This window comes from Myotis myotis, unplaced genomic scaffold, assembly GCF_014108235.1.
Source record: "Myotis myotis isolate mMyoMyo1 unplaced genomic scaffold, mMyoMyo1.p scaffold_m19_p_19, whole genome shotgun sequence".
Classification (NCBI taxonomy): domain Eukaryota; kingdom Metazoa; phylum Chordata; class Mammalia; order Chiroptera; family Vespertilionidae; genus Myotis; species Myotis myotis.
Window position 1 is genome coordinate 26,921,465 of NW_023416323.1, and position 19,492 is coordinate 26,940,956.

The 19,492-nt window shown below is 43.1% G+C and overlaps 1 protein-coding gene across 1 annotated transcript; it reads left to right on the forward strand.

Moving 5' to 3' along the window:
• Nucleotides 1-7,190: 7,190 nt before the first annotated feature.
• Nucleotides 7,191-8,339, forward strand: CHST4 (carbohydrate sulfotransferase 4). The gene has a single exon (XM_036346950.1). It carries the CDS (start codon nt 7,191-7,193, stop codon nt 8,337-8,339), a length of 1,149 nt encoding a protein of 382 aa, XP_036202843.1.
• Nucleotides 8,340-19,492: the final 11,153 nt, after the last annotated feature.

Genomic DNA, 19,492 nt, shown 5'->3' on the forward strand with positions numbered 1-19,492 from the left:
TCTGGTCCCTCACGTTCCCTGTGCCTGACATAGGCGCCACCCCTATGTCAAGATCCTAAAGTTCTCATGACTCTTCAATGATGGGGTGTCCTTTGTGTGCCAGGATGATAACACTTGCCCATACTGAGGCAACATGTTTTTAAATTATTTTTTTAGGGGGGGGGGGCAGTGATGATGGGACATGCTGAGGGTTTTTTCTTCTTTTACTAACAGAGCTGGTTACGGCAAGGGAAGTGATCTGAGTACTCTGTTGCTCTGCAAGGGGGCTTTTATTTCTTATTAATAAATGTTTCTTATAATGTTCATTTCCCCCTAGTTTTAATTAATACATGCTTAGTGTAGTAACTATGTTTTTGGAGTGAGGTTAACTGTGCCATATTGGATTGAACCTATGCCTCTGATGTATGTATTAGTATCTTGCTTCATGCAATTAAGACATTATTGGTTCTGTGCTCTATACTCAATGGACTCACCTAAATTTTAGTAACTGGTACTAAAGAGACATTCGTGTACATTTTAGAAAAGGGCAAGTTTCTGTCTCTGATGCATCTTGTTCAGTTATCTGCTTTGTAGGAACTGCTTCTTCCCACAGTCAACTATTTATTTATTCAACAAGTATTTATTGAGCCCTAATCACTTGTAAGTTTTATGTATCTGTAAAAAACGTGAGACATAAACTTTACCCTTAAGTTACAACCACCAGGGGGGAGACATTCCTCTACAGCTGTTTACTATAGAGTGAGAGGTGGATGCTAATGGAAAGTTTGGGGAACTAAATCTTAGAGGAAGGGAGATAACTTTCAGGGAGAAAGCAGCTATGTGGGCAATCTTGAGGGAGGAGTAGTCTTGCAAATGTCTCGGGGCTTCTAAACAACAGGGCAAGTTGGGAAGAACTGAAAGTAAAGTCTGGAGCCTATGGCACCAAAAGGAGGGGAGTGACAGGTAACCAAAGATCAGATCATGAAGGACCCTGCGTACAAGACTTGGGGATTTTGACGTAATACTGTATGGGTTAGAAAGTGTGGGGGAGGAAAAACAATTTTTCCTTCTACACTTTTAAATTCTGGCTGAACTAATAATCAAGTTAACATGAGAGAGATTAACAGGAGAAAATGACCACATTTTCATAGGGGGTTCCCAAAGAGTACCAGCCCAAAGACAGATCGGGCAGTTAAGGCTTATACACCATCTTGAGCTAAGGAGAAGGGAGCTGGAGGGGTTGTGGTTAGGACTTCAAAAGGCAGGAAGGTAATTCACATAAAGATGGAAAAAACAACAAGTGCTGGCCAGGATGTGCAGAAAAGGGAGCACTAGTACACTGCTGGTGGGAATGCAGACTGATGCAGCCACTATGAAAAACAGTATGGTGTTTCCTCAAAAAATAAAAAATGGAACTTCCATTTGACCCAGTGATCCCACTTCTGAGAATATATCTCAAAAAATCAGAAACACCAATCAGAAAGAATATATGCACCACTATGTTCATAGCAGCGTTATTTACAATAGCTAAGATTTGGAAATAGCCCAAGAGCCCATCAGTAGATGAATGGATAAAAAAGCTGTGGGACATTTACACTAATGGAATGCTATGCAGCTATAAAAAAGAGGGCTCTCTTACCCTTTGGGACAGCATGGATGAACCTGGAAAATATTATGCCAAGTGAAATAAGACAAATACCACATGATCTCACTTATTTGTGCACTCTAATGAGCAGAATGAATTGACCAACAAAATAAGACCCGAAGCATGGAGGTATGGAACAGACAGACATACCTCTATGTGGGGTTGGGGGGACCAGAAGAGATAAACCAAAGAACTTACATACTTACATGCATAGCCCATGGACACGGGCAATAGGTTAGTGAAGACCTGGGGGGTGGGAGGGTGAAGGTGGGTAGGGGCTGGGAGGAAGGTGAGGAAGGGGGGGGGATGGGAGATATCTGTAATACTATCAACAATAAAAAATATATTTAAAAAAATAAAAGGAATGAAATCCTGACAGCATGTATAAACGTTGAGAACATTATGCTAAGCAAATAAGCCAGTTGTAAAAAGACAAATACAGTTGACCCTTGAAATGGAATTGAACTGCACAGGTCCAATTATACGCAAGGGTGTGTCTTTTTTTTAGATAAATATGTACAGCACTATAAAAAAAAAAGACGTAAAAGCAAACATTTAGTCCATAAGCGTTTGCTGGGCATCTTTAACAATGGGACACAGAGAGGACTTTGATCATACTTAGTTTATTGCAAACTACAGCTATCTGTCAGTAAGAGGCTCCTGGCCTGGAGCAGGACTTCTGGCTGAATGATTTTATTCAATGAGGGCAAAGGCTAAAAGTTCTTTCTTAGTCTCTGTTTCTTAAAAAAAAAATAACCAACTTAAAATAATCAAGATTCCAAAAGGCATAATTTGGGGTGGTAAACTCTGCTTCCTCCCAAAAGTTGTTGAAGAATTTTAAGGAGGGGAGTGACCAGTTTGCACGTTTAAAAGGTAGTTTGGGGCAGCAGTGGCTGATGTGGAGAGCTGAGGAACAGAAGAGAGAGGCTACTAGTACTTACTGGCAAAGCCAGGCTAGAGATGAGCAGATTTAGGATTCGGACAACAGGGAGGGCGGGATTCGAGCATGCAATTGAACAGGCAGAAAAGAACACTTGGGAAGGTGGAGCAGGGACTCTTGAGATGGAGGCAGGTCACAGAGTTCCTAAAAATGCTTATCGATGCCAAGGACTACAGAGGAGATGAGTGCAGAACAATCGGGGAAAGGTAGTGGCTAGGTTAGAAGAGATTGCCGGTTCCCTTTTCTTCCGAAGCCACATCACCTCGCTTCTCCCAGGGTCTCAAGAATGTCCTTCTCGCCTGGCCAGGTGGCTCAGTAGGTTGGAGCGTTGTCACCAAAAGGCTGAGGGTTCAACTCCTGGTCAGGGCACATACCCAGGTTGTGGGTTGATCCTGGTCAGGGTGCGTACTGGAGGCAACTGACCAATGTTTCTCTCTCACATCGATGTTTCTCTCTGTCCTCCTTCCTCTCTCTCTCAAATCTATAAAAAAAATACCCCGGGTTAAAAGAAAAAAGAATGTCCATCTCTACCACTTATTACAGTCTCTGCAGAGATGAGCTTTGCCCAAGATGCACCTTAAAGCATTCCCTAGCAGTTCTGGTCAGCCCGTCATGTTGCCTAGATCCAGGATGTGCCTCGATCCCACCAGAGATAAAAGATGGAACTCACTTGACAAAAGCATACATTCTTTCTGGCCAGGGAGAGTGTCCATGGGAAAAACAAACAAACAGAGAAAGAAGTCAAAGGATTTCCATGGGAATTTCTGAGAAGCAAGAACGACTAACTTCTGAGGTCAACTGGGGACAGAGTCAGAAGGCCCTGCTCAGGACACCGAGTTGGCTCAAAGCTGGGATTATGGGGAGGAAAGGGGTAACTTGAAACGTTTCCTTGTCTAATCCCAAGGAAAGGTTAGCTTTTTCCTGAGTTGATGACAGGCCCTGCTTATAAAATTCTATCTGTTTCCTTATAACTGTGCACAGGTCAAGTTCTCCTCTTCTTCACTTTCCTCTCTTTTGCTCCATTGCTTCAAACTTTTCCTCATGCTCACATGGCCTTTGGGAGAACATCTCTTGCTAAAGTTACCTCTTGAGTCTTTGAGGGGTAGGAGCATTATCAATAATGGCCTGGTGTCTAATCATTTCCACTTGGGCTCAATTGGAAAGAACTAGGAGCACACCTTCGCTGTTCCTGTTCTAGCAGTAAGGGCCAAGACAGGGATTACCAATCATTGGCATTTCCCTCGCACATAGCAAAGCACTTTTTGGCCACCAAGGAGAGATGATCCTTGCTGGCTCCTTCTGGCACACAGGGAGGAAACGCATTGTTGTAATGAATGATAGAGAGGGGTTTCTGTGCCACCGACACACAAGGCTTGGCTTGGGTCATTGCACACTTCCCAGAAGGTTCAGGGGACTTCCATGGGAAGCCCATGAACTGGCCAAGAATGCTCTACTATAAACTTCCAATGTCACCTCTGCGGCTGCCCAATTCTTCCTCTGAACTCCATTCCCTAGAATCTCTGGAACTCAGGACCTACAGCATGGTTTGTGACCAGTATGAAGGCTTCAGGAGCAATAGATATCAAAGATACATCAGTACTCTTTGATTTAGCAATTCTGTTGCTGGGAAATTAGCTTACATACATGAGTAATGATGTGTGAATATAAAGGTCATTATTGAGGCTTTTGAAATGGCAAATAACCCAAAAGTCCATCAATGAGGAAACTGTTTAAATAAATTGTGGTATATCCACACAATAGTATTCTATTCTAGTGGTAAAACGGAAAGAGGAAACACTTTACATATGGCCATGAAAGCTCTCCAAGATATACTGTTAAGCTAAAAAAGTGAGGTGTAGCGAGGGTGGATTAACTTGCTGCTTTTTGCATTATAAAGAAGGAAAAATGAAGAGCACATATACATTTGAATTTTCTTATGTATTCAAAAAAAAAAAGCAACTGAAAGGACTTAATAAATGAACTCAGTTGCTATCTGGGAGCAAGTTTAGAAATGGGCAGATGGAGGACAGTGTTAGTAGACTTTTCACTGACAGTGATGACAAAACACCAGCTAATAGGTAAATATTAGCTGTTAGTAAATAGAGAAGAGGTTACTGCTTCAGAAACAGATCAACGTTTTAGGTGTTCTTTCCCCCAGGACAATACTGTGGCCTCTTTAAAAAGTATGTCTTTACCTGTGTTTACAAATAGCTCTAGAAGTTTGCTAATTTATGACCAGGCCTCCTCCACAGACACAGCTCCTTGTCACAGGATTTCCCCTTGCCTACCGTGCAGTATGTGACAGACCGAGTGACAGGCAAGCTGTGGGCTGGCAAGTACTTCTCTTATTTCCTTTCTGCTGCAGAATCTTAGGAAGCCTCCTTTTAAATTCTGAATCTGTGGGTTTAATGTCCATGATAATGATACTTTTTTTGTATACTGGTGTGTGTTTTTTATTTGATTGTGGGTTTTTTAAATTTTTCAATTACAGTTGACATTCAGTATGATTTTATTTTTGTTTCAGGTGTTCAGCATAGTGCTTTGACATTTATATAATTCATGAAGTGATCCCCCAATACTTAATGATATTTTTAAAAACAATTTGAACCATGTGACTATTACCTAGTAAAAACTTTTTTTAAAATTGTGATAAGACCTGTCACCAGGAAAGTAACAACCCTGAATCCAACTCCAGTTACTGTCTGGAAATATATTTTCTCTTCTTTATTAAAGCTTGAAGGAAGAACTTCTGGGTTATATAGTGATATGCAAATTAGCACCTTGCTACTATTAATATTTTATCCTTTGTGAAATAAGCTATCTTAGCTATTTTTAAAATATTGATTTTTAGAGAGATAGGAAGGGAGAGGGAGAGAGAAAGAGAAACATCAATGTGAGAGCAGAACGTCGATCGGCTACCTCCTGCACACCTCGCACCGGGAATCAAGCCTGCATCCCTGGCATGCACCCTGACTGGGAATCAAACCAGCAACCTTTTGGTGCATGGAATGACACCCAACCAACTGAGTCACACCAGCCAAGGATATCTTATCTCTTAATAGTTAGTAAGTCACTCAAAATGATCCAGAATCATCTTAACCCCTGAAGAGGGTTAAGATCTCCCTTGGAATAGTATTCTAACATGACGCTGAGAACCATGGTCTTTTCACACAAAGCGAGCCCCGACTGTGACAGGAGTAGCTCAGGATTGTGTGAGCCTTACAAAGAATCACAAAGTGAAATTCGCTTCTCTAAATATTTAACACTAGAGGCCTAGTGCACGAAATTCATGCACTCAGGCGGGGGAGGGGGGGGAATCCCTCGGCCCAGCCTGTGCCCTCTCGTATTCTGGGAGCCCTCAGGGGATGTCCCACAGAAGCAGGCCTAAGCTGTCAGTTGGGCATCTTTAGTGCGGCCACGGAGACGGAGAGGCTCCTGCCACCACGGCTGAGCCTGGCTTCTGGCTCAGCGGTGCTCACCCTATGGGAGCGCACTGACCACCTGGGGCAGCTCCTGCATTGAGCATCTGCCTCCTGGTGGTCAGTGTGCGTCATAGGAACCAGTCATTCCATTGATTGGTCAATTTGCATATTACCCTTTTATTATATAGGATCTAACAACTAGCAGATCAATCTAATATACTTATTCTGTCAGACAAAATTAGTTTACTGTTACCTACCAGAACATTTTTTAAATAATAAATATCTTAAATTCTTGATGAGATAGCATTCCCTAGGGTTGTCCAGCACACAACATGCCCAACCATACTGGGCAGCCCTGAGTAGGTTGTGTTAAGTGGCCCAGCATCCCCCAAGTGGCAGCACAGCCCCTAACAGGCCACAATATCATGACTGCAGCTCAGGTTGGCTCACCACACTTTACAGAGTTGGCTGCAAAGAGACAATTCTACCTAAATAGCTTCAGATAATTTATTACCTCCACATGATGTGAGGTCAGCACTGGGTCAGCTCCCCATGTTCCTAGTCCCATAGGATGAGACCAAATCAGGGGGACCATGTGACACTGAGGAGATTACTCCAAACTAAAGCCAAGCAGCTTTGTAGCTTGCAGCCATAACCTGCAGTGGACTGAGAGTACTGTGCTTCATTGAGATAAAGAAAGGTAAGGTGGCAATCTCAAGAAAAGAGGGTGGCCTCATGGTAGTTATTCATAAGCCAGCTTATCTTCCTTAGTTTCCGAAGGAACCTTAGGGCTTTCAACCACAATTTGGGCCAGACTGCAGTTAAGCTTTGCCTAGTGGCCTGAGTGAAGACGTGCATGTCACCAGGGCTCCAGGGTGGAGCTGTTCCCCTACAATGAATGATGAAATATGGCAGAGTTTAGACATTTTTGATAGCACAAAAGGACAAGAAAGACAAGGAGAGAGAAGATAAAGAGCCTAAAATAAATAGAACTTATTGACACACAAATTGCAAGAGTCAGGAATTGATTCTGAGGAGGATTTGTGCAAACGGTTGCAAGAAGGCTCCAGCTCTCTGCATTGCTCACTGCTGGGGGCCAGGGAGAAGGTGGCTTTGGCTGAGGAGGGAAGAGAAGGCAGACACCAAAACAACAGCCCATCACAGCCCCTCTGCTTGTTCCTTAAAGGTCTTCCACTTCAACACGATGGTACTGCCCCCCAAAATGAGGCCACTGCTGTTGTTCCTGGCTTCCCAGATGGCCATCTTCATTCTATACATCCATTTGTACAGCCACAACTTCAACTCCCTGTCTGCGAGGGAGGGGCCCAAGCCCACGCGTGTGCTGGTCCTGTCTTCCTGGCGCTCTGGCTCGTCTTTTGTGGGGCAGCTTTTCGGGCAGCACCCGGATGTCTTCTACCTGATGGAGCCTGCCTGGCACGTCTGGATGACCTTCACACAAAGCACCTCCAGGAACTTGCATATGGCGGTGCGGGATCTGATACGGTCCATCTTTCTGTGTGACATGAGCGTCTTTGATGCCTACATGAAACCTGGTCCCCGAATACAGTCCAGCCTGTTCCAGTGGGAAACCAGCCGGGCTCTGTGTTCCCCGCCTGCCTGCAACGCCTTCCCACGGGATACCATCATACCGAGTGCTCACTGCAAGACCCTATGCAGCAAACAGCCCTTTGAGATGGTGGAGAAGGCCTGCCGCAACTACAGCCACGTGGTGCTCAAGGAGGTGCGCTTCTTCAACCTGCAGGTGCTCTACCCGCTGCTGAGGGACCCTTCCCTCAATCTGCACATCGTGCACCTGGTTCGGGACCCCCGGGCGGTGTTCCGTTCCAGAGAACACACCACAAGTGAACTCATGATTGACAGCCAAATTGTGATGGGACAGGAGCAGCAGAAACTCCAGGAGGACGACAAACCCTACTATGTGATGCAGGTTATCTGTCAAAGCCAGCTGGAGATCTATAAGGCTGCTCAGACCTTGCCCAAAGCCCTCAAGCAGCGCTACCTGCTCGTGCGCTATGAGGACGTGGTCCAGGACCCCCTGGCCCAGACTGCCCGAATGTATGAATATGCAGGGTTGAAATTCTTGCCACACCTCCAGGCCTGGGTGCACAACATCACTCGAGGCAAGGGCACAGGTAGCCACTCCTTCAAAACAGATTCCAGGGATGCCCTCAGTATCTCCCAGGCCTGGCGCCAGTCCTTGCCTTATGAAAAGGTTTCTCGACTTCAGAAAGTCTGTGGTGATACCATGAACTTGCTGGGCTACCGCCTCGTCAGATCTGAGCAAGAGCAGAGAAACCTGTCGCTGGGTCTTCTGTCTACTTGGACCCCTTGAGGAGGCTCTGTCCCCATTGGCACCAGCCTCAGCCACATTAACTGAAGGCTGCTTATGTCTGAACATTGCTTATTCTCTGCTGGTATGTACACGTGAGCACAAGCCGTGCCCACACATGCTCAAGCCAAGAAAGCTTTATAGCTCTATTCAGGTCTAGAAAAGAGACTCAGTAACTGTGTGCATGTGTGTGTGGCACATTCCACCACTGGAGAAGGAATACTGCCATCTCTCCTTAGCCTTCCTATCTGTGTATACCTCAGAGACTTTGTGGCTGGGGTCCTATTTGGTACCACACAGTATCAGTGGAGTAAATCCATTAACTTCTCTGTCCATATCCTGCCCAATGGGAAAGGGGAGAGACAGGAAATGGGTCTTCCAGTAAAGAGCCCATAAGTCCATTCCACAGAGATGTGAACTCTGAGCTCTCAGAGTTCCCAGTGGATTCAAAGAGGGGGTGAGGAACAGGATTGGACACTTACCCATGAGGTTGGACATCAGTTATCCATTATCCGTTATCACAAATATAAAACAAAATCTCTGCACAACAGAGCAAGCTCTTAAGTTTATGAGGTGGCTGGGCCTGATTTCCACGTCATTTCTCCTCAGTGTTTTCCTAATACATAGAAGATTTTGACCTGGGAAGCTACCATTTGTTAACATTAAAATTCCAAAATAAGATTCTGTTTAGAATGTCCACTTTATGTTTTCTAATTTTCTTAATAGTAAATGCTCCTTAGAGGATCCCAATCTAAGAGCATAATCATCTCCACATATATTTTTCTCTTGTTATTATCTACTAGAGGCCCGGTGCACGACATTCGTGCACTGTCGGGGGAGGGTGTCCCTCAGCTCGGCCTGTGCCCTCTCACAGTCGGGACCCCTCGGGGGATGTCCGCCTTCCAGCTTAGCAGGAGCAGGCCTAAGCTGGCTGTTAGACATCCCCCAAGGGGTCCTTAGCACTGCCACGGAGGCGGGAGAAGCTCTTGCTGCTGGGCTCGCCAGCTGTGAGCCCGGCTTCTGGCTGAGCACCACTCCCCCTGTGGGAGCGCATTGACCACCAGGGGGCAGCTCTTGCATTCAGCGTCTTCCCCTTGGTGGTCAGGGTGCATCATAGCAACCTGTCATTGTGCCATTCAGTCAATTTGCATATTAGCCTTTTATTATATAGGATCACCCACACATAGAAAAGTTACCAAGATGTCCAGTGTCAGACGATAAAGTAAGTCTAAACTGATCAATACTAATTGAAACATTGCCCTCTTAAGAATTTGTAGAAAGTAGACAACCAGCAACCAAGCCCTTTCTTTCTTGTGTGAGGCATAAGTTGTAATGATACCTTATGCATCACTCTAGAGCAGTGGTTCTAGCCGCAGTCCTTTAATACAGTTCCTCATGTTGTGGTGACCTCCAACCATAAAATTATTTTTATTGCTACTTCATAACTGTAATTTTGTTACTGTTATGAATCGTAATGTAAATATCTGATATGCAGGATGTGTTTTCATTGTTACAAATTGAACATAATTAAAGCACAGTGATTAATCACAAAAACAATATGTAATTATATATGTGTTTTCCGATGGTCTTAGGTGACCCCTGTAAAGGGTCGTTCAACCCCCAAAGGGGTCTCGACCCACAGGTTGAGAACCGCTGCTCTAGAGTCTGGGTAAGGAGTTTTTTAAATCTGATCCCTCAGCCACGGACCTCAGTCCCAGTATGACTGGTGATACTGAGCCCTTCCTAGTCACTTCTCCTAACAAGAAAAGTTGTTTCTCTCAGTCTTTGCGACATTCCCCAGATTTAGCTGTGTATCAGAATCATCAGTTAAAAATGCATTTTGCTGGAATTGGAATCTCCCAGGACAGGGGATGGGATTATATAAAATAAGTGACCAGGTGACTCTTTCATGGCCAGCCTGGCAATTGGCACCAGCGCTGTTGGCCTTCCTGCTCCAAGACAGGTGACTTTTCATGGCATGCCAAGTGTCTATACCACTTACTCCTGATATTGCTGCTGTCCTCAGGTTGGAAGGCACTGGAAGAAGGTCTAAATCTATCTGGGAACTCCATGGACCTCTGAGTCCTAACTTTTAAAATATTTCATTCTGTCCAAACTTGAAAGGTAACATCATTTCATCTTTATGTTTCAACATGCTTAAGTAGCTACCTCTGCCAGCTGTGTCTTTGAAGTTAATTTATATGGGGCTTTAAAGGAGTGAATTTATTCTATTATCCAAATCCAAGCCACTCTAGACACACCTCAAGAGCCTAGGATCTCCCAGGCAAATGTTCTTGCTTCCACAAACATAAGACAGTGTAGCTGTAGCATAAAGCCATGCTATATAACCTCTTTAAAAATCGGACCCAGTGTTGAGCAAGACTTAGTGAGCACTTAGTCTCCTGTCCATGTGCTCAGGTGGCTGACACTGGAATTCACTGATGAAGGTGGCAGCACACTAATTGTGGTATAGGGGGAGTCTGAGAACCTGTGACGAGCCTAGAAGATGGTGTTCTGCTGAACATCCTTCCTAATTTGGAGACATCTGTTCCATCCCTAAATCCAAGCAACAGAAAGGCACCTATTTGCCTGCTCAGCTTATGTAGCTGCAGGGGATCTGAGGTGTTTAAACACAGATGAGAGGGCATTTTATCTAAATTTCTCAGGGCTAGTATGCAAGTTTGGGGAATGAGCTCTCTCCTGTCTAGATCAAACAAAGTGGGTTGAACTGCCTTATTTCAGGTCAGCAATTGATGTTTTCACAAAAACCATACTGGGAATCTACCCTAAGCTCTCCACTTTGGGGAGAGAAAGGAGTCAAAACATTTTAGATAGTTTTTTGGAGGGTGAGAAAGAGATCATTTTGAAACAAAGGGGCTTAGACTGACTGGCATTTAACTGTGTTACTAGATGGCTTCCTTATCCATATAATGAGAACAATTGCTAAGTTTTTAGTAAATGTTAATTAAAACTATCCTTTTCAACTTATGAATAGTATTTATGGAGAGAGATGGGAAGGTTGAATCAACTTCCGATTATTTTTGTGCAAAAATCTTCCATTATATTGCCTGTAACGTGTTTCTCAAAAAATAGTTTATAGCCCTGGCCAGGTGGCTCCATTGGTTGGAGTGTTGTCCTCTATACCAAAAGGTTTTGGGTTTGATTCCTGGGCAATACCTAGGTTATGGGTTCAATCCCCAGTCGGGCACATATGGGAGGCAATGTTTCTCACATCAATGTTTCTCTCTCTTTCCCTCCTTCCCTCTTTCTAAAAGTCAATAAACATATCATCAGGTGTGAATTAAAAAAAATTTTAAATACAGTTTATAATTTACTATGTGATTTAAACCCAAGCTAAATATAAATTAATTTTACAGACTATGTCATTATCATGACTTCTATTAATTACTTTCACAGACCAGCAAAGCAAAATTTAAAATGAATATATGTGACAAAGGCCAGATAACAATAAATCTCTGATAGACATTAGTTTAGGATTCCCAATAACCTATCAAGGGTTTTGCCCCTCTTCTGCACAAATGTTCCCTGTCATTAAGAGAAAGGTTACTTTTTAAATGCAGTATTGCCCTGGCCGGTTTGGCTCAGTGGATAGAGCAGTGATGGCGAACCTTTTGAGCTCGGCATGTCAGCATTGTGAAAAACCCTAACTTAACTCTGGTGCCATGTCACATATACAAATTTTTTGATATTTGCAACCATAGTAAAACCAAGATTTATATTTTTGATATTTATTTTATATATTTAAATGCCATTTAACAAAGAAAAATCAACCAAAAAAATGAGTTCGCGTGTCATCTCTGACACGCGTGTCATAGGTTCACCATCACTGGGACAGAGTGTCGGCCTGCAGACTGAAAGGTCCCGGATTCGATGCCAGTCAAGGGCACATGCCCGGGTTGCGGGCTCAATCCCCAGTAGCGGGCATGCAGGAGGCAGCCAATCAATGATTCTCTCTTATCATTGATGTTTCTATCTCTCTCTCCCTCTCCTTTCCTCTCCAAAATCAATAAAAATTTATAAAAGAGAAAGAGAGAGAGAGAGAGAGAGAGAGAGAGAGAGAAAGGTTACTTTTTAAATGCAGTATTGAGGGAAAAGTAATGATAAATAACCAGAGTAAGGAGATTTGAATATAGCATTTCCATTAAAGGGTTCTTCATTAATTTCATACATTAAATGGGCATCTACTATATGCCAAGGTATGTCCTAGGTGCTATGGATACAGCAGAAAAGCACAGGCAAAGCCCCTCCTTTCATGCAGCTTATATTTCAGTTGGGGAGTGGCACAATAAGCAATAAATATATGATCATATGTATTACAAGCAGTAGTAGATTAGGATAAGGAGCTAGGGGTGAAGGGCAGTAATGTTATAAAGACGGTGATAAGGAACGTTATTACTGAGGAAGTGATATTTGAGCACAGATGCTTATGCAGCAGACATCTGGAGCAAAGTGCCCCATTAAATGCCAATGTCAATATGGACAGAAACAATAAGCGTCTAGTGAGAGCCTGTCATGTGCTCGGTGCTATGCTGAATTTGTACAGAATGAAGAAGTACAGATGTTATAGGAAGGACAGTATGACAGGAAGGTTATATGCTCATGAGCACATGGGCTCTGGAACTATGCTGCCCAGGTGTCTCTTATTACCAGCTGGGTGAGCTCAGGCAAGTCCCTTAACATCTCCATGTCTCAGATCCTTCAGCTGTAGGGTGGGTACAATAATGGCAGTACAGAGCGCACTTAGCAAGTGTCTGGCACACACGCAGGCACTCCCTAAGTGTCAGCTGTGAATATCATGCTAACACCTGGTCTTGGCTCTCAAGGACTGTCTTCCATCATTTCTGGTAACATCCTCATTAAGGTGATGCTTAACAGTAGATCACGAGCCCTTTATGGCATTGCTGATCATACTGATAGTGATTAGGAGATCCATAGCTTCCTGATCTTCTGGTTTCTCTTCAGCAGAAGTTCTAACTGGAGGCGATCCCTTCCCCCTCCCTTCCCACCCCCCCCCCTCCGCCTCCCTGCCCCAAGGGACATTTGGTAATGTCTGGAGACATTTTTGGTTGTCACAACTTGGGGCTGGGGGTAGCAGTGTTCCTGGCATCTAGTGAGGAGGAGCCAGGAATGCTGCTAAACCTCCCTCCATGCATAGAAAAGCTCCCTCCCCCACAAAGAATGCTCTGGTCCACAATGTCAATAGTGCAGTTGTTGAGAAACCCGACTTTAATCAGAGAATAATACATGAAGGATGAAGAGCTGACGATTCAAATAGATTTCTCCTCCATCCTCATTCAATCACATTCAATCTCACTCAAATAGCACACTACCAGCCAAGTGTCCTAACTGGGGAGATGCCACAGCCAGGGCTCTTTTGGTCCCCACTCAAGTCATCTCAAAGAGAGTGGCAGAGTAGACATTATAAAAATACAGAGCAGGCTGATCGGCATGGCTCAATGGTTGAGTGTTGAACCAGGAGGTCATAGTTCAACAGCTGGTCAGAACACATGCCGGGGTTGCGGGCTGGATCCCCAGAAGGGGATGTGCAGGAGGCAGCCGATCAATGATTCTCTCTCATTGTTGATATTTCTGTCTCTCTCTCCCTTCCCCTTCCTCTCTGAAATCAATAAAAATATATATATTTTAAAAAAGAATGAGGTACATTTCAGGAGAACATTTGGGATTCATTGATTGCATCCCAAATCAATGTGATTTAAATGGCTAACTACAGATCAAGTAAATGTGCTGAATGAAAGGAATAAAGGCTCCTGTAAAGATAAGATGAATGGAGGAAACTCTTGATTATCTAACCCATCATAAACCAAACTATGATACCTTAACATATGCCACACACACACACACACACACACACACACACACACACAGACACACACACAGAGACACACACAGACACACACACACTCACAGACACACACAGAGACACACACACAGAGACACACACAGACACACACACCCAGAGACACACACACAGACACTCACAGACACACACACAGACACACACAGAGACACACACAGACACACACACACAGACACACACGCAGACACACACACAGACACACACACAGACACACACACACAGAGACACACACACAGACACACACAGACACACAGACACACACACACAGACACACACACACAGCATTCTGGATGCAACTAAGCTTGAAAAAGTTGGCTATTCTAAATTTAACTGGGTTAAGACCTTCAGAACTTCAAATATGTTCATGTGCATATTAAGAATAGAGTATAAAGCAGTGCTCCCAAACTTCTTGGACTAACAACTTTTTTTTATCAATATACCTAGTAACATCTGTTAGGAGAATGTTTTGAAAAAGACCGGTTTGAGAAATGCTGAATTGTTTCCAGCAATCATAACCCCAAAGGCCCCAACATTGATTTCTCCTAGCTTTCTCCCAAGCCCAAGCAGGCAAAAGTTGAATGGAGAAAATCACAGGAAGGCAGCTTATTTTACAAGGAGTTTATGATCACCTACATCAGTTTATGATCACTTCAACAGTCATCTGCAAACCCTTCCCCCTCTCCACAAGAACCTTCCCCAACCATCTTCTGACCATATACCTTGCCCTCCTTCCCAGTGAGAAGAAAAGCCATGAGACATGGACTTCTCAGCTCTTTAATGCAAGCATCTAAACCTCCCTTACCATTCTGTCTTCCCTCCTATTTTGTGCTACAATATTTGATGTTGTTTTATCTCCTGTTTAAGGCCAGTTTCCCCAGCTTTGGATTACATCCCCTCTCACCTTTTCAAGAACTACACATTTTTATTATTCACTCCCTCTCTCCAAAGGACTCCTCTCGCATTTTAACTTACTCAATTCTCTTTCTTCTTAGGGGGAAAAAACCCACCTCTCCGTCACCCCCATATCCTTATCCAACTACTAGCCTCTCTCTCTTCACCTTCTCAGCCCAACTGCTCTGAAGAGTTGTCTCTATTCATTAGCTTTGTTTCCTCCCCTTCTACTTCCTCCTCAACCACTCCACTCTGGATTCTGCCCTCTTTTCAAACAGCTCTAACTAACAGTAAAAATTAAATTTCATATTGCTCATTCACTCAGTGGTCATTTGCTAACTTTCATTTCACCTGAACCCAACCATGTACACATCTGGATCCTAGGTCATGCTTCTCCCATCTGGAATACCCTATTCTGTCCCACTCCAATTTCTCTGGCTTGTTTTTTTCTGACCTCTCAGTTCTCAACGAAAACACCTCCTCTGGGAGGTTTTTTTCTTCTTCTGGTTTTATTCTTAAGCCTCTCTTGAGTGCCATTGTACAGGCTTTCTACTATCATAAAAACGATCACGCTATAATAAACCCCTCCAATATACATATTCTTTGAGCTCTTTGAGGGCAGACACTGTCTTATTCATTCTGGTATAACCAATGCCGAGCACGATTTCTAGCACATAGTAGGCACTCAATAAATACTTGTTTAATGAGTTTAACTTGATCTCATCTGTATTATTTGTAAAGGTCTCATTCGTTATGTAACACTTAGACAAAAGGTCAACCACAGAATCTTCTATTATGAGAAGCACAGTGACATGTTTAAAGATTAAAATAAGAAAGAACTGACATTTAAAAGTTTCCTGTTTAAAAGAAGGGAAGTTGAATCTTAAAGCCAACAGTTCAGAAGTGCTGGGCTGAGTGGGGTGGCAGGTGGCAAGGGGGAATAAAGTAGGGATTCAAAAATTAAGTTGACTTATATTTCTAACAGTGATATTACCATGGCAAGAGACACTGCAAATTATGCTGGATTTCTGAAGAGCTGCATGTGTTCATAGGGTATAGCATATGAACTAATTAAGTGCCACCTGGGAGCATTTGGCAAATATTTGCTTACTGATTGCCTTCCAATTGGTTTTTAGCCAAATTTCCAAGCAGAGAGTTTCCGGCTTGCCTCTCCACCATCATGTTGGCAAAGTATAGTTAAAGGAATGGCTTGAGGGAAGAGAGTCATCTTTGATTCTTTCTTTTCTTTCACTTTCCACATCCTATTCATCAGCAATTCCTATCAGTTTGACTTCCAAAATACACCCTGAATCAGACCGCCTCTCACCATCTCCAATGCTACAATGTGCACCCAAGCCAACCTCAGCTATCACTGGAACTACTGACAGAGCCTCCTGATTGCTCTATTGTCTCTTCTTGCCCTGTCCTTATAGCTCACCTTCCACTAACTAACCATAGTGACCCATCTAAAGGGTAATTAGAGGTCAACCCTCTGCCTACAGTCCTCCAGTAAATAGCCCAGGTGACTGTCAACTGGAGACTGGATAAACGAATTGGTAAATTCCTACCATGTAATACCATTCAGCAATAAAAGGAATGAACTGATTCCTCCAACATGGATGCCTCTCAAAAGCATTAGGGTAAGTAAAAGTTTAACAGGAAAGAGTTTATACTGCATGATTTCTTTTATATACAGTTCCAGAACAGGAAAGACTAACCTGGTGAGGGAAAATCATCACAGGGAAGAGGTGGTAATAGACTGAGGAAGAGAAACGAGGGAACTTTGTGAGGTGATGGAAATGTTTCATATCCTGATAGTTTGGTTTGTCTAGGTGCATGAATTTGTCAGAACTTAATGGCTATACTTAAGATTTATATATTTCATTGTGTGTAAATTTTACCTCAAAATAAAAAATGCAAACAAATGCTGAATTCTACTTCATAAGTTATAGAAATGTCGAACCACTGTACTATACACCTGAAACTAATATAATATTGAATGCTAATTGCAATTGAAAATATTGAATTCTAATTAATGACACATATTTTAGAAATTTAGGAGTTACTGATGTCTAAAACTTACTCTGCAATGCATCAAAAATACATCAGAGTGAATGATAGATGGATAGATATATAATAAAATAACTATACTAAAATGTTAATGGTAGAATATTGGTAAGGAGAATATAGGTATTGGTTGTGAAAACCTTTCAGTTTTGCTGTTTAAAAATTTTCATACTAAAGTTATGGGGGAAATGAAAACCTCTAAGGCAGTGGTTCTCAACCTTCCTAATGCCAAGACCCTTTAATACAGTTCCTCATGTTGTGGTGAACCCCAACCATAAAATTATTTTCATTGCTACTTCATAACTGTAATTTTGCTACTGTTATAAATCATAATGTAAATATCTGATACGCAGGATGTATTTTCCTTGTTACAAATTGAGCATAATTAAAGCATAGTGATTTATCACAAAACAATATGTAATTATATATGTGTTTTCCCTTGGTCTTAGGCGACCCCTGTGAAAGGGTCATTCAACCCGCAAAGGGGTCGTCGCGACCCACAGGTTGAGAACCGCTGCTCTAAGGTGCCCACACTCCTACAATAGCAGTGCTGTCTGACACTTCCTGCTGAAAGAATCATTTAACTAGAGAAAATTATAGAAAGCAACCATTTAAAGTCTCTGGATATTGTCCTAAGAGTATGTAGCAAACAGAGAAACATTTATTCAAGAAAATTTAGTGAATTTAAAAAAATACATTTTTATTTATTTCAGAGAGAGGAAGGGAAAGGGAGATAGAAACATCAATGATGAGAGAGAATCACTGATCAGCTGCCTCTTGCATGCCCCCTACTGGGGATCAAGCCAGCAACCAGGGCACGTGCCCTGACTGGAATGGAACTTAGACCTCCTGGTCCATGGGTCAACACTCAACCACTAAGCCACAGCAGCTGGGCAGTAAATCTTGATAAGAACAGTAAGAGTTTGTGGCAGTTGAGCCATCACCTGACCCCATCTCTCCTAACTCGATGTGACAGAAGCCTTACTCCAAGCAGGTGCCAAGAAGATATGGCTCCCTCCCCCCTCAGCTTCTAGTTTAGGATTATGGTTTTACCTGGGGGGTGGAGGGGGGCAGGGCGGGGGAGGCAGACGGCCAGCACATCAGCTCTTTCTCAGGCAGGGGAATGGATTGGGACTTCCTTCCAAAACCCAATTTCCACCTGTAGGCATAAGCATTACCTCGGCACAGAAAGCTGAGCATGCTGGGTCCCAACTGCCTCCACCTCAGTTCACTCACTGGTTCCACGCTAATTTTGAGAACGGTTTTTCTCAGCCCTGTTGTCATTGAGTGCTAATTTAGGTTCAGGGGAGGAAGAAATAGAAAGGGGAGAAAGAGGAAAGAAGAAGAGAGAGAAAAAGGAAAGATGGTAAAGATTACAACGTGGAAAACTAGGGTCTGTTTTAATTTTTTTTTTTTTTTTTTAATCCTCACCAGAGGATCCTCCTCTCCCTCCCCCCATTGTTTTTCAGAGACAGTGTGGAAGGGAGGGAGGAAAGGGAGAGCAAGAAACATTGATATGAGAGAGACATATCAATTAGTTGCCTTCCATAAGAGCCCCAAATAGGGCCAGGGACTGAACCCACAATTTTTTGGTGCACAGGCCGATGCTCTAACCACTGAGAAACACCAACTAGGGCTGTTTTAATTCTTTTACAATTCTTTGTAACATCTTTCAGCGCCTGAAATTGTCTTAGTTATTTGTATGCATGTTTGTTTTCTGTCTCCCCTACTGCTAGGATATTTCTGTCTTGTTTGTCCCCATAGAAGATGCTCAATAAGTATGTGATGCAAATCCCACACCAACATGATAAATCCACGAGTAAATTATTTGAAACTTTCCAACCATTCTTCCCATTTCTCATGAGCACAAATAATCTCTCCCTCACCTAGTCTAGTCTCCATCACCTGGGTGCTTATTAAAACTACAAATTCTTAGGCCACACCTGCAGAGACTGGTCTGTCTCTGCTCTTTAACTACACATCTGCCTGCCTTTAGAAACAAACAGTCTGAAAAGGATAAGAAGAAAGTCTGTGTGACAGTCTGGGGAATGCTTCCATGCATCAAACAAGACACTAGGATTGTTGATTATATAGGAAAAATTGGAACAAACATACAGCAATTTTGGGGGGGTGGGGTAGGGGGGCGTTGAACGTGTTAATTCAAGTTTGCTTTTCTCCTTCCCAGATGTGGAGTGGAATGACTGGGCTTGGAAACTGCTAGAGATTAGAATCAAAGACTCAAAAAATGTAAGGCTTTACTTAGCTTGTTTCCTTCTTATCACCTACATCCAAATATCAA